A 16,423-nucleotide genomic window follows, 5' to 3' on the forward strand; every position below is an offset into this window, starting at 1 on the left:
TTTTTTTTATAAAAACGTGAGAGCCCTGATTAAATTATATATGGATAATTCGAATATCTAAATTTTACCTACATTTTAATTAAAAAAGAATCCACTTGTAAAGTTAAACAAATTTCACATATAAATATGCTCAATGTAGTCTGTTCCTTTTGTCTCAACCACTTCATCCTCATATTGTTTTGAATTAAATTTATGTATGGAAAAGTAAAAACAAAAATGATCATCTTTTGCAAGTGTTATTGTAGTGTATTTGTGTTCTTTCACAAAAATATAAGTGAAAATATTCCAAATGCTTATTTATTGCTTAATTACTCACTAGAGACTTAAAGAATGATCAAACAAATTTATTGACAAGGTGCATAACAAATTGAAACTATAGTCTTTGGCAATTGGACCACACCAAGACATTCTTTTAAGAGAAATGCATGATATGAAAAGGGATATCCCCTACATGGAGCCGACACTGGTGGTGGTGAAGGGGTGAGTAGCAATGCTGAGATCTAGATGAATGTGGAGCTCTTCTCCTGATGACCACAGTGGAGGGACCTACTGTATGACACGATTGGTTCAAGAGGGTTAAGATGAAATTACATTTGGTTTAAGACATAAAACACCCAGTTAGCTGATGAGTTTGGAGTAGAAGAGAGTGAGAGAGACAATGTAAAAGATATGAGATAATGTGCGAGTATAAAGAAGGACAGTCTTATTTTTTTTAAAGCACAGAAAACAGAACATGAAATCAAATTACACGTCAACTGTAATAAAATAACAGTGCAATTTATAATCATGAAATATGAAACATGCTTTTGAATAACATCTGAAAAAGAAAATTCAGTTGGATTGAGTACATTTCTAGTACATTCCCTTTCAAAATTAAACTCCAGGTCATATTCTTGGAGATGTTCCCCTTTTCATTACTACAGAAAGATGAGATATAACTTCAAATGCAGCACAGAAACAATTTAATAAATAGGCTGAAACCAAAATGGAGTTCAAAACATACATTTTATTTATTTTCATTATTTTGGAGTGAATCCTTTGGCTGCCAGGAATGGGCCCACTGCTCACCACTAAAAACAGAAGGGATTTTTTTTCTGTTACTGGTTGGGGTTTCCAATAAACTTAAAACATTACCGAAATGTCTTTTATAAGTATAAGCTTCATTTTCCGTCTATGAAGGACCACCACCTTCATGCATGCATTAATGGTGGTGGTCCTTCATAGATGGAAAATGAAACTGTTATACTTATATGTTCGGTAATGATGTGTGCTTTACACTTGTTTAAAAGGCTTGTTTAATCTGAAACAGAACAGATTAATAAAAAAATTGTAGCAAAAAAATAAAGTTTAAGTAAATAAATAATGAATGCATTAATTCATAAAGCAGAAGAACAGAATAAGACATACCATACTGGACAGGGCTCCCAGTCAACCAGCATTTCTGCTTTGCCCTAATGTAAGAAAAGACAAAAAATAAAATCCATTCTTAGCATAAGGCTATTATGTCTGATTATAGGCATTGAGTTTCACTGATTTTCAGAAGACACTCCTTCATTAACTGTAATTCAAAAAGACTGAACACATAAAAAGTATCAACCTAACAATTATGGTATGTATAATATGTATTTGCCAAAACACACGGAAGTTTCTAAATCCTATATTACACTGCATACTGCCTACACTCTGCAGTTCCTTTATGACTGTCTAACCTTTCTCACTCTTTCTCTTAATACACTCCTGATGGGGAAAGCCTCTAGGCGAGTATGGTAGGAGCAATCTGTGAACATCAAAAACACATTTCAAATATTTTTTAGATAGTTAGATTAGAAACAAAATAAAACAACTATGAATACTTAAGTAGTGACCAGACTTGCAAGGATGACAAGTGATGTTTATCACTAATCAAAACATGTATCATGGAACCAAATTACTCTCGGTTCCAATGTGGTATGCTTGCTTGAATAACCATACTACTGCTAAGCCACAGCTCACAACTAAGAACACTGCTGCTACTTCTACTACTTGGCAATGCATTTTGGTCAAATTTGACTAATTAAGCCTGTTGGATTTTATAGCTTGTCAATTGTAATAATCTCAATAATACTAATTCCTATTCTATATCTATTATGAATAATCATGGTTATGTGTGCTACGCTGGACTAGCTGGACTGGTCATGACATTTACATACAGTATTGTTGCCCTGTTGTTGATTTGACTGTTTGTATTGTAAATATTGTATTTATTTGTAAGTCACTTTGGATAAAAGCGTTTGCTAAATAATTAATTAAATAAATAAAATTGTGACTACCGGAAATTGTCTGTTGTAGTAGTTTAAAAAAATAAGCAATTGAACTAAAGCGAATTAACAGGGGTTAAGTTGCAATGTTTAGCAAAGTATGAATCATTGCATTTACATGCACTTACTCTTTTGTGGCCTTTTCCTTTCAGGCATATGCCTTGGTCCCCCTGTGGGATATAAGATTACAGTCCAGTCATATATCCACTCAGAAAAAAAACAAAACACATTTACAATAATTAGACAGAATGCACTTTTTAATGTCTTTTCAACATAAATATGTGTCCCTGGTATGTCTAGACACCCCTGAAATATGAGAAAAGACCATCCTCTCAGTTAATGTGTGTGCAAACACGCTGTTTAATTTGGCTCCAGATTTTACATCACATGCAGGCTCATTGGAAAATAGTAATCATAGTAGGCTTTTAGAATACTCCATCTAAAATGACCTGTTTCAGATAGGGTCTGCATAAAGGACCAGTTTAAGATAAATAAGGACTTTTTTAGGATCATGCAAAGCTACTCTAGTGGAGTATCAGAATACAAATATAGAACTGGAAATTAGTATAATAGGTCCCCTTTAAATTCTATTTAAGTAATTAATTTACTTATTAGAGAATCTGCTTGACTAATGAGTTTCATAGTTACCAAGCTATGGTAACAGTTATCAGAACCACCAATAATTACCCTAATAATAATAATAATTCATTACATTTATATAGCGCTTTTCTGGGTACTCAAAGAGCTTTACATTGAAGGGGGGATCTCCTCAACCACCAACAATGTGCAGCATCCACCACACACCAGCTTACTGGTGGAGAGGAGACAGTGATGAAGCCAATCAGTGTATGGGGATGATTAGGGGGCCATGATGGACAGGGGCCAATGGGCAAATTTGGCCAGGATGCTGGGGTTACAACCCTACACCCCACCGCACCCTACTTTTTCGAAGGACACCCATTTTTAATGACCACAGAGAGTCAGGACCTCAGTTTAACGTCTCATCCGAAGGACGGACAAACATTATTTACATACCTGACTTTTTTTTTTTTCGACTTGCGACTGTGCCCCTGGCTGAACCTGTGAAGACAGCTGTGGGTTTGGAGAAAGAAAATTACTCGTATACCAAATCAATATTTAACTTATTATTTAAAATTCTTGAAGATCACAACATCGCACAAGTGTGGCAGTACATGTATTAATAGGTGTAAAGTACATGCATTCTTATTGCGATTTAATTAAGGTTGCTCCATTAACTCCACGTGTTTCATTTTCTCATTTATGTCCATCCTGTTTGTGATAATCCAAATTTGTTTTTAACAAGCGCTGATCCTGTTCATGGGAGACTGACATTCCCAATTATTTTGAATATTTGAATTATCCTAATATCTTTAATAATAAAATTTGGCCTAGTAATTTCAGGATTTGATTAGTAGTACTTATTTTACTTTTAGATTTATAATGGACTCACAAAATTACTTCCAACAGCCCTAGTACAGAAACAGATAGACCTATCATCTATCTAATTATGTAATATCAGATCAACTTTTCTAGAAGATTATCCATTGAAAATGAGAACCCTGTAGGTGATGAGACACAGGGCCCACAACCCATCTAAATTATCCAGATAGAAATGTGTTGCCCATTTTCAATGTGAAAGTGCCCAAGGAACAATCACTCGGCAAGATTGCCCAGCAACATTGCTCAAAAAGTTGCCCTGTGTATCATCACCTAGTGAGTTTTACTTTTTCAAGCAGCAAAAAAGTTATAGCATGGTGTGTTTGAGTTCATTTCGTTGAAAAGAGCCCTGACCTGCATCAAGCTCTATGGGGGAAAAACACAGGAAGTCAAGTAAAGTTAAGGTAACCCATGGGTCAAACACTTTTGGCCTTTACAAATATAAACTGTAACTCTTTAAATTTGTTCTAATTACCTTGCCCCTCCGTGGATTCTGGCTGCTCCACTTGCCCCTCCGTGGATTCTGGCTGCTCCACTTGCCCCTCCGTGGATTCCGGCTGCTCCACTTGCCCCTCCGTGGATTCTGGCTGCTCCACTTGCCCCTCCGTGGATTCCGGCTGCTCCACTTGCCCCTCCGTGGATTCTGGCTGCTCCACTTGCCCCTCCGTGGATTCTGGCTGCTCCACTTGCCCCTCCGTGGATTCCGGCTGCTCCACTTGCCCCTCCGTGGATTCTGGCTGCTCCACTTGCCCCTCCGTGGATTCCGGCTGCTCCACTTGCCCCTCCGTGGATTCTGGCTGCTCCACTTGCCCCTCCGTGGATTCCGGCTGCTCCACTTGCCCCTCCGTGGATTCCGGCTGCTCCACTTGCCCCTCCGTGGATTCCGGCTGCTCCACTTGCCCCTCCGTGGATTCCGGCTGCTCCACTTGCCCCTCCGTGGATTCCGGCTGCTCCACTTGCCCCTCCGTGAATTCCGGCTGCTCCACTTGCCCCTCCGTGAATTCCGGCTGCTCCACTTGCCCCTCCGTGAATTCCGGCTGCTCCACTTGCCCCTCCGTGAATTCCGGCTGCTCCACTTGCCCCTCCGTGCATTCTGGCTGCTCCACTTGCCCCCCTGTGGGGCTCGCCTCGCAGGGTGTGAGCTGCAGAGTAATCAGCTGATCCTCATTGCCACTGGAATCCTGGGTCCATCCTGTGCAAGTTAACAAGTATTGTGTTTTGCTTATTTAAAACATAGAGGTTAACCATAAGCTTGATCTGTACCTGTTTTAACTGTTAGGTAAATGTGTACCAAATTTTCCCCAACCAGATTTGAAGGCACTTTTGATTGCAGGAGAACTATTGAGAGTCTACTGGATGTATTAGATATCTGTAATATATTTGATTGATTTTCTATGACGATAACCAATATATCTTTAAGTCAGGAAAATAAAACCCAGAGTGCTCATAATATCTATTGAAAAAAATGACAAGTATAATGTTTGTTTACAGTCTGGGTCAAACAATTCAGTTAAGACTAGACTGTGTGCGCTAAAAAACTTTGGGCTTTATGCCTCAAAGTTAGTAGCAGTGTAAGTTTGTGGTGTATCCAGCAAAAATTTGATGGTTTTCTTTTTCTCTGTGTTATTTCCGTTAATGATCTACATTTTAGCACTGTCCTCGATACTGTTTCAATGAGTATAGATTCATCGTCATTTAATTAATTGACCCAGTGACCAAAACGGGTCTTTGCTAATGTAATGTGTTCAATTAGTATGTCACTACAAAAAATGCTGTGGTCAGTGTGCCTAAACATTAAAAAATATGGTTGTATGTGGGCTGAAAACCGATATGAAATATGGCTCCTACAAAAACATACCAAACATAATTCTAAAGTTGACAGTATATGCTTGAATGCACTTAACTCTGGGTGCCAAATCCCATTGTAGACCAGTGTGCTGCATGCTATTAATACAAACAGGGCTCAATACACTTAGAATCTACATGTCTACATCTGCAGTTGCAGGAAACTACTGTTTTAAAACAGTTTACTTCAATTCCCATAATCAATTGCCAGGTGTGAATTTTTATGTTTTTCTACCCATTTGCGTCTACATTAAATGTGTTGGTAGAGACGTCACATAGAGTAGACTATGATCATACAAGCATTCAGCAGCAGAGGTGAATTTTAGAGGTGAGCCATTCCTTTAAGATTTAAACATTAATAAAATGTTTTGCGTTCTCAACACAAGTTGTGAACTGTGACTTTAAGATACAGTGCATGCATCTCACCTTCACAAAGGTATTCATAAAATGAACCTATCTTCTGTAGGTAGTCCTGGGCAAAGGTGGAGAGTGTGCAGCGAGGCGTTAATATTTCGCACTTAATTTCTTTTTTTTTGTTCTCCTTTCCGAGTAGCAGAACAGGTTTGTAGCCAATGGCATGGAGTTTCTCAAGCTGCAATGACAAAATTGTGTGTTTGCTGTTTAAAGTAATAGAAAAACAACATAAAAAATAACTAAGAATATTAATTTAAATTACAGTATGAATGCAGTTCATGTGTTATTTCTCATCCACTCGATAAGAAAGTTTGATTATTAAATTGCACCTGTAATTCCTTCATAATGCATGCCTGTATATGTTATGAACTCAAGAATTCCTGAGTTTCAATTATATTTGCTGTGTGTTAAAATTTTGCTCTGGTAGATAATTTAGGTATGTGATGTATTACGGTGAAGATGTGATAACTTTATGGTTGTATTACCACCACTAAAATAAAAACTACAAATCACAATTACGTGTGCCTTCAAAGTTGATAGTTAAATTATACTTTTAAATTGATTCTGATGACACAGGGAGGACAAAGTATCATTGGGGAAAAAAATATTCAAATTTATCTATATTGGCAAAAAATAATGCCTTTCTGATCTTGCGCTGGCATGCTCAATAACAAATGGTACCACTGAATGTACTTCCTAGATGATCGTTTACTGTCATGTATGAAATTGTACGTACCATGATAGTGGCTTCATCCTTGATGGATGCAGTGTTGTGGTTTTTCTTACGACCAACCACCCATTCCTCTCGCTTCTCATCAAACCTCTGAAGCTTCTTCTTGAGGCGCTGCTTGAGAGGCTGCTCCTTCTTACAGTGTGAGCAGATTCTTTGAGCACAAAATATTATTCCCTGACAAAAGGGGCAGATCTTTTTTGTAGACCCCCCTGGCATTATAGCAAACAGTCAAATACAGACAGACAGACAGTCAGATACAAACAGACAGGCTGACAAAGATGGGTAAGACAGACAAGTAGACAAAGACAGACAGGGAGGAAAGGAAGAGCAATAGATACAGACCGTGAGATAGATAAAGATTGAAGAGATGGACAGAAATATAGATACAGTGAGAACAGAGAGGATGTAAGATATAGAAAATGAAGAGATAGAGGTTGGCTCTTAAAAGTGCCTTTGGGTTTTTGACAATGAGGTTCGGATAGGTTAGACAGGTGATATGTTTTACAGGATCTGCAGGGAGAACAACAGAAAATGTTAATTATGTAGTGTTATGTTGATATAAGATTTAAAAAGTGTACCCTAATAGTGAGTGATTCCCATTTTCTTATAAATGCTTAGGATAAATAAATACATATCACGTTGTTCCTATTTCCTGTGCTACTGTTAAAAGTCGCGTAACATTTTTTTTTTAATTCATTTTTATTAATATATATATATATATATATATATATATATATATATATATATATATATATATAGAACCTATATCTAGGACTAGAACATGTTTTTTTATAATAACATCGTAATTTTATTAATTTTGGATGTGTAAATAATGCTTATGAATTCATCTTGCTTATTAGACTGTTGTAAGCGACTTACCGTGGTGGAATCGCGCTGGGCAATGGTTTCTGCGATGGTCGCACACACAGTGACGTGTTGCACAATATTGCGCCAAAATATCAATCATAATTAAAAAGTACAGTCTTAATATTTTATATCCGTGCTCAAAATTTTAAAGAGGTCAGCAAATGTCCAAGTGAAGGAAACACGAGTATGTAGCCATTACATTTAAACACATATCACTTCCCAGAATGCATCCATCTCTTTGCCAAAGGATATGTCCATATAAAGTAATATAAACATTTCTGCAGTAGGCTATATAATTAATTTATTACAACTTCATAATCAGTATTGAGATGAAAGTTCTATAAAAGTAGGCTATTCTTTTTTTTCCTTTTTTTGGCGCAAAAAAACAAAAAAACAACAAAGTAGGCTCACTATAATTAAGCCATTGCAAATTGAAATACCATCGACAATTATAAAATATCCCACAATAAATTAAGGCATGTTTTAAGCCTACAGCAAATATGCAGTCCTGCAATTATGTCGTTTTAATGTAGTCCAAAATTATATTAAAAAGAGAGGAAAAATCGTGATATTACCGAATTAGAAAAGGACGTTATGGACGTGAGGGGGAAATTACAATATGTGATCGAAAATTATCAAATATCCCACCTAAATTAATGAATGTTTTAAGCATATAGAAAATATACCGTCCTGTAATTGTGTAATTTTAATGTATTAAATTATATAAAAAAGAAAGGAAAAAGAGTTAGTGTTAAATAATTAAAGTTCAAAATTCAAAGATGAGGGATTTCTCAAATCTATCGGACGACCCTCTCCGTTGTCAAGTGACGAATGGGGGTACCCTCAACGTCGGCTTTGGACGTGAGGGGGGAAATGACCAAACGGCATAGCCTATGTTGCAAAGAAAAACGTGGTGCAGGCACGGAAAATACGTCCCATTGAAATACATTATATTGAAAGTCGTGTTGTGTGGCACGAAAAAAAAAAGAAGGAAATTCGTGCCTAGGACACGAATCAATTCGTGTTGAGTCGCCTACCGATTAGAAAGCAATACAACAAGGATTCAAATCTCCTGATTAAATGTTGAGTGAGTAATGTAGCCCTTAAAGTTTACAAAATGAATAACAATTGTAAAAAAAAATAGTGTGCTCTCGGAAGAAAGACATGGTGCAGGCACGAAAAATACGTGTCCCATTGAAATACATTGAAAGTCGTGCGGAGTGACACGAAAAAAAAGAAGGATATTTGTGCCCTTGGACACGAATAAATAGATTAATGTTGAGTAGCCTAACGAATATAAAGCAATAAAAACGAGGATTAAAATCTCTTGATTAGAGTAATGTAGCTCTTAAAGTTTGCAAAATGAATAACAATTGAGAAAAAACAATACTGTGCTCTCGAAAGAAAAACGTGGTGTAGGCACGAAAAATACGTCCCATTGAAATACATTAGATTGAAAGTCGTGCCGAGTGACACGAAAAAATGGGGCAATTCGTGTCCATGAACACGAATCAATAGATTAAATTTCGTGACTATTTCACGAACTGCCGTGAGACTGGGTTGTTTAATACACAGAAGAAGCAGAAGAAGAAGCGGCGGAGGAATATCGTACCTCACACAGCACATTCAATACAATCAATGGAGGTGGACAAACACTACGATAAAACCTGTTGGAATGCATCTTTTTCAGCGTTTTTTTTTTGGGCCCGTATCAGTGAACACCCCTGACCACTCGGTGAGTTTCACGTCTTTGTAAACGAAAGTTTAATGTGTTTTAGGAAGGAATCTTCCAGTGGCCATAGACAACCATTGTGTGGGGGTGGGGGGGAAGCGAAATAAACCCAAAATTCTCGGGACTGGAACATGTGTCCAAATTTTAAACTTAACCGTTCTATTTCATCAGATACGATCTGTAAATAGGGCTTTAAGTGTAAAATACCGAACTTGTCCTTTAAGATTAAGGGAATATCATATGAACAACCAGTCGGATTGCTATTAAGCCAGTAAGTAAAAATCATATTTGCATTGAAGGAGAGACCAAAACCATTTGTAGAGAATCACAAAATCTTTCAATCATCTAGAAGTGCCATAGCAACCACATAGCAACACCTTCAAGGTAGCAACTTTTGCACCGTTTTCTTCAGAAATTCGTAATCCCTTCATATCACTAATTTATTTGAGTTATCAGTCCAAATGTTCCAAACATGACAGACCCATATGAAGGAAAAGCGACATAAAAGCCTGATAAACACGTGAGAGAAAACAGACTGATAGAGGTGTACATCAAAAAGGCTGTCTGGAGAGAGGTCATGGGGGTTAGATAGGGAGACGGAAGAAGAATAGGGGAAAATGGAGCAGAAAAAGAATGACACAGCCAAATGCTTTGAAGGTGGAAGTCGAGATGACACGGGGCAGAAGAGACGGTGTAAAGTTTTAATGACAGAGAAACGGGTGGAAGAGAAGGAGAGGCCGGGTATAAGAGAAAGAGAGAGATGAAAGATATAAGGGTCATTGAGACACCGCAATAAGGCTTACTGAGCTGAATAAATTACAGTGAAAGAGTAGTTAATGAGAAAGGAAGAAGAGGAGGGGAAAAAAAGCAGGAGATTGCACAGGTAGGACACGAGCTTGAGAGTCTTTGTAAGCCTGCAGTGCCCTCTATAGGAAAAAAAGACACATTCATTACGGAAAGCAGTTGGGTGCATCTCTGTCAAAAGAAAATAATAATTAAATAAATAAATAATAAAATGACAAAAGAGCAAAAAGATCTAAGCCTTTTTTTCTTTACAGGACGGCTGTTTTTAATGAAGAGTTAAAAGGAAAACAATCCCCGATAGATTTCACCACCCTGCGGTTTCATTTCACACAGATTCCAAAGCGACGTGAGCAGCGACTGATTTTGAAATAAAAGCTTTTGGGCTTTCACACAAAAGGCTTTTTGGAATCAAGACCGAACAATGCAAAACTAATTACACAACGTGCAATAATGGAAAAGAGCGTTTATTTGAACGCATGTATTTTTGTGCAGCTTATATCAGCTCGTTTAGCAGATGAAAGGAGTGAAGGAAAAAAAAGATGTATCGGCTGGTATACAACTTAGTTAAGCTCTAGATCACTCCACTCAGTTTGTCTTTTAAATGTCGGACAAATTAAACACGGAGTTTATCAAAATCTCTAATCCGGCCTGAGGGCCTGTCGGCGCGCGTATGTGCATCGGTTCGGAATGGCGGCTGGCCTCGGGCAAGAAAATGCCAAAACATGAGTGGCTGAATTTGAAAATAAAAGGCTTGTCATTCAACAGCGAGAAAGAGAAATGAAGTGTGCGTATGTGCGTGTGCTTGTACCCCAGTCAATTACTGCATCCTTGAGAGAAGGACAAGGGCTTAACTAGTGACACGAGGAAGTCAAACCAGAGTTGCACACACACACACACACACACACACACACACACACACATAAACACATTCACAGCAGTCTTATTTAGAAGCTCAGCTGTTATTGCCAGTGGCAACTGCATCATATATTGATTTCCACCCAGAGGAATTGCGACGGCGATACGGGTAGAAAAAGAAATGCGAGAGAGAGAGAGAAACTTTTGATTGGTATGCAATGGATAAAGTGAACTACTTATAATGCAGTGCCAGTAGACAAGAGGAACTTGACTTAACCAGCGTAGACAGTAAAAAAAAAGAGAGGGATTGAGCGCTACGAGTGCTCTGTAAGGGTTGTTCGTCTGAGGTGGAGGTAATCTGTGATCTTTCGTTTCCGCCCTCCCTGATCTACCATCGCTAAATCCGGATGACCAGATGGCCCCAGCGCTCTCTTTCATCCGAACGTGTGAGCGACAAGGAGAGAGAGCAGTGCTGAGGCTAGAAAGGAGGGGGGCAGTGATGAAAGACTTCTTTTATTTGAGGACAGAGAGAGAAACTGCTAAGTGAGCAGAGATACTTTTTAGCAAAACAGCAAGAAAGAAAAGAATATCGAACTGAGGATGAACTGACTCTGTCTGCACAGCCTTCTCACTTTCCAGTGATGACTTCACTCCGCCTTTACTCGGAAATGGTCGATACGATTAAAAAAAAATTATATGGAATGTTTGGTAAACACTTTACGATAACACATGAATAATCATGTTCTAATATCTAGTTACTTTAACATGAACTCATGATTGGTGAAGATATAAACTAATCATGAACCAATGAAGAGCTATCCTTAACTACGACAGGAGTCATATGGATTACAGGAATAACAGCAGCCTTAACTACATGTTAGTATGTTTAATAATTAATGCATTTAAAGTGTTATTAAATGTTTCAGGTTTGGGAATTGCTTCTGACAAGATCAAAACGGGTTGTCTGTAGACACTGCGGATTTTGTACCTCTAATTGAGAGTAGATCCGCCGGTAACACTTTATATTGATGGTCCCTTTTGAACATTTATAAGTAACTTTGCAGCTACATGTTAACTAACTCTCATTAGAGTAATAGTAGACTGTCTGCTTTATATGTACTGACACTTTATTTTGATGGTCCTATAATAGACATTTTACTGACTATAAGTCAATTTGCAACTACATGTCAACTCATCCAAACCCTAACCCTACCAGGCGACTAATACTCTACTAACACTGTAATGAGAGTTAGTAGACATGTAGATGCAACGTTACTTATAGTCAACAGAATGTGTTAAAGGGACCATCAAAATAAAGTGAAACCGATCCGTCTAGTGTGGCTGTGGTGGATCATGTGATTCAAAACCCTCGTTCAAGCTGCTTTTGCAATTTTGGTGATGGTAATAGCTGGTTGATCAAGTGGACACTAGCAGTCTAGCACACTAGGATGCAAAGGATAACATCATTTTCCAGTGACCTGTTGTGGTTTTTGCCGCAGGGATTCTAGAATCAATAGTTCTCTGTTTCTCTACTACACTCATCTTGTCTCTCTCTATGTTGCTTTCTTCAACTGGATATTTAAATAAATAGTTAAAGCAGTCAGATCTTAAAGAATCAGAATTTCCTTGATCTTCAGAGATAAAAGTGTTGAATGTACTGTGAAAACATATTTTACAGCAACTTTCAGAGCTCAAAACATTCCAGTCCAAAAACACTATTGAGACTGTACACGGGCTGAAATGCACTACATTACTTTTGCACAGATGTTTGCCCTAATTCGTTGACTGTACCAAAAAAAAAAAAACGCTAAAAATTGCTGAGTCAGTCTTTAGTCATTTCAGTCCAGACAACCTAGCAATCGACATGAGGATAATATATTTGTGTATTAAAGAAGAGAGAGAACACGTTTTTGAGCATCCTGCATGTACACCTTTCTGTCATTCAGTTAAAAATAATGTTTCCTCTGATAAATCTGAAAGTTTTCCTGTCATCCGTGTCTGTGGAAAAGGATTATGGATGAAAAAGAACAGGAATAGAGGAAGTGTGAAAGAGCGGAGAGAACGGAGGGGCGAATGTCCCAGCGACCAACCTGCCTCAGGCATTACTCATTAGCCTATAGCACCAAGCTAAGTCCAGTGACAGTGATGACCCGAGGGGGGATCAAATCAGAGAGCAGATTCACCACAGCTCCGAATTTCACCATGATCTTCTACTGAATTACAGCGGAGAGTCTTAAGTTAGCCATGAATAATGACAACCTCTGGCCGTCCTGAGTTTAAAATGAGTCAGCATGATCCAGGTCAACGAAGTGGAAACCTTTAAAAAACAAGACAAAATCTCAACCTCCAACATGCCACATAAATTGCATATCTCAAAGATGAAGTACTAAGCTCATAAGACTAAAGGAGGCAAGTAAAAGTCGATCTCAAGTAATCAAGAGATCATATGATGACTGAATTAAGTTGTGTAATATCCCCTTTTTGGCACCAATTAAATCCCTTTTAATTTCACTCTGCCTTCATGGCTTTTTAGAACAGCGTGAACATGTACTGCTCTCAATGGGCTGCATTCACTGACAAATGTGTTGAAGTGTTCTTATGCACGCAGAGAAGATTCACACAAAAAACAGGTGCATACCGAGGAGGTCTATAATACCTGGAGTCATCCGTTAGCATTCCCATTCATCTCACAATCTCAAGCACCTCCCTAGCGACCATCCGGAGCAGTGACATGAAAGGCAGAAGACAGGGGGAAAGTCTATGTCATGATTTTAAAACATTTGCTGAAACATTTGCTATACTACAATGAAGAGAAAAATGCCCTTTTTGGCCTTTGAACAGTGTAGTTCCAACATCTACCAGTAGGAGCAAACTGGACCATGCTATGCTAACCAGTTGAACTTTGATCCTTTAGTTCATATTGCACATATTGCAAATACAATGCACTTGTTTTTATTTTCATTGATGATGATGAACCCACATTATTCTAAACGAGGATAATGCATGGCAACATTTATGTTAACATATATAAAATAAAAGATATATAAAACGAATGCAGTTCACATGTTTGAGTCGGTAAGATTATTTTTAAAAGAATTCATAATTTTATTCAGCAAGGACACATTTGATCAAAAGTAATATTTATAATGATACAAAATACTTCTATTACAAATAAATGCAGTTCTTTTGAATTTTATATTTATCAAAAAATATATAAAGCAAAATGTTAAGCAGCACAATTTTTTTCAACAAAGATAATAACAAATGTTTCAGCATATTAGATTGATTTCTGAAGGATCGCTGAAAACAGTTATAATATATCACAAAACTACTATAATATATCACAATAATGCTATTTTCACTGTAATTTTAGTCAAATAAATGCTGCCTTGGTGACCATAATATTTAGAAAACCTTAATTGACCCCAAACTCGTATCTTTGTTTTGAAATTCTATAATCAGAATTTGTATTGAAATTCCATGGCCAAGTTCATCCTGAATTACTTTTCTTTTCGAGTGTCATTCTCTTTCCTAATTCATACATTTATTATTCTCATTCCATCATCTTACAACAATAAATGTAAGCTTTAGGTAACTAATGTGTTATAATTGACCATGCCCATCACTGTTCTTACAAATCTGTCTGCATCTTGCATTTACGCTCCATTAAATCTCATAAGCTACAGGCACAGTTGAACCCAAATACGAGTTAGACCCTACCTGTGCAAGCATGTCAGATTGGTTTGTAAATCTTATGTTTGCTAATAAAACCGAGGGACATATAGATCGCTGCTGTTCTGCGATATGTAATAATCATGGGCCTCGTTCTCGAAACAAGAGCAGAATGGATATCTGTGAAAAAATTCATGCATTTCCTCTGTCCTATTGAACTGAATGCAACACTTTGCAGCAAATGGATTTATAAACGATTCATGCAGAAATTGGTTCCGCTCGTGTTTCATGAATAAGGCCCCATGTGTGTGCCCAAGGGACCTATGGGAAGATCAGATCAACCTAAAACTGGGTTTTATCAACATTTAGCACCACCTGCTCCCATAACTGTAGGTGTCGATATTTTGTGTCATCATCACCGAAAGCCACAGAATGTTAGGAAGAGCAACAGGGGCATTTGATATTATAATGGCGATCATATTTCACATCCTCTACAATTACGGTCTTATAGATTACAAAACCACTACTACGTCTACTACAGCAAGGTTTCTTCCTTAATGGCCTCCTGTACTTGTTACTGCATATAAAAAAGCAAAAGTAAGAATAACAAAGTTGCACATTAGAGAGGGTGGAAAATATGCCACAGGATCCTATATGTGCAAGACTAAGCCTGGATTTTGTCTCTAATTTTACACGCAAGCTGGTCTTTAAAAATAATGGTGGGACGATGCAGCTTTTGGCAGATACATTAATATTCAAAATTATTAAAATAAGCAAAAATGTTAAAATAAATGTACTGGACAAGTGTGGCAATTTAATCAATAATCATATGAAACATTGGTTTACCAGGAATTTGTCAAAGGTAAAAAAACAAAAAATCAAGCAAAAATATTTACCAATTTGGTAACACTTTACTTGAGGGGGTGTGCATAAGACTGACATGACACCTTCATAATCATGAGATGACATATGTCATGAATATGAAGGAGGTTTTATGCATGTTTATGACAACTGTCATTAAGTGGCATTCACACAATTATGACATTTTTAATGCAAATATGACATTGTTTGAGATGTCTTTGTTATGACACCTTGACATAAACCAATATATCATAACCTGTCAGTGTGTTTGTCATGACAACTTGACATTTCCAAGACAACATAACCTGTCATAAATATGACATAGCAGATTAATTACCAAACTTAAGAAACTACTTAGCTTTATGGATTGAATTTGTCATTAAAATTATATTTTAATGACAAATTCAATTTGCACCACTGTAGTTGAGGTCAAGAAAAATATTCTTGACACAGTTATAAAATAATTTGACAGAGTATTAACACTTAATGACAAATTAAATTTGTAACACTAGTTGAGGTCAAGAAAAACATTCATGACACAGTTCTAATGGCCTCATGACTGCCAATGTCAAACCCAACCACATGACAGTTTAATGTAATGTTAACCCATAAAGCTAAGTGGTTTCTTAAGTTTGATAATGAATCTGCTATGTCATGTTTATGACATATTAATGACAATTTATGTTGTCTTGGTATTGTCAAGTTGTTATGACACTGACAGGTTATGATGTATTGGTTTATGTCAAGTTGCCATAACAAAGACATCTCAAACAATGTCATATTTGCATTAAAAATGTCATAATTGAGCGAATGACACTTAATGACAGTTGTCATAAACATGCATTAAAACCTCCTTCATATTCATGACATATGTCATGTCATGAT

General features: G+C 37.2%; 1 protein-coding gene across 5 annotated transcripts; it reads right to left on the reverse strand.

The window, feature by feature from the left end:
- Positions 1–278: 278 nt before the first annotated feature.
- Positions 279–9,914, reverse strand: LOC307000023 (uncharacterized protein). Of its 5 annotated transcripts, none has more exons than XM_079615229.1 (9): positions 7,627–9,913; positions 6,751–7,257; positions 6,027–6,192; positions 4,231–4,947; positions 3,333–3,389; positions 2,426–2,467; positions 1,710–1,777; positions 1,408–1,451; positions 279–1,070 (listed from the first exon to the last, which is right to left on the reverse strand). In XM_079615229.1, the coding sequence occupies exons 2-9, from the start codon at positions 6,961–6,963 to the stop codon at positions 1,007–1,009; spliced, it is 1,371 nt and encodes a 456-aa protein (XP_079471355.1). In that variant the 5' UTR covers positions 6,964–7,257; positions 7,627–9,913; the 3' UTR covers positions 279–1,006. The 5 variants fall into 5 exon arrangements, with proteins under 5 accessions (XP_079471355.1, XP_079471354.1, XP_079471356.1 ...); XM_079615230.1 differs by having other exon boundaries at positions 286–549; positions 1,004–1,070; positions 6,751–9,914; XM_079615228.1 differs by having other exon boundaries at positions 6,751–9,913.
- Positions 9,915–16,423: the final 6,509 nt, after the last annotated feature.

The sequence above is a fragment of the Phoxinus phoxinus genome (assembly GCF_949152265.1).
Source record: "Phoxinus phoxinus genome assembly, chromosome: 6".
In the NCBI taxonomy this organism is placed as follows: Eukaryota; Metazoa; Chordata; class Actinopteri; order Cypriniformes; family Leuciscidae; genus Phoxinus; species Phoxinus phoxinus.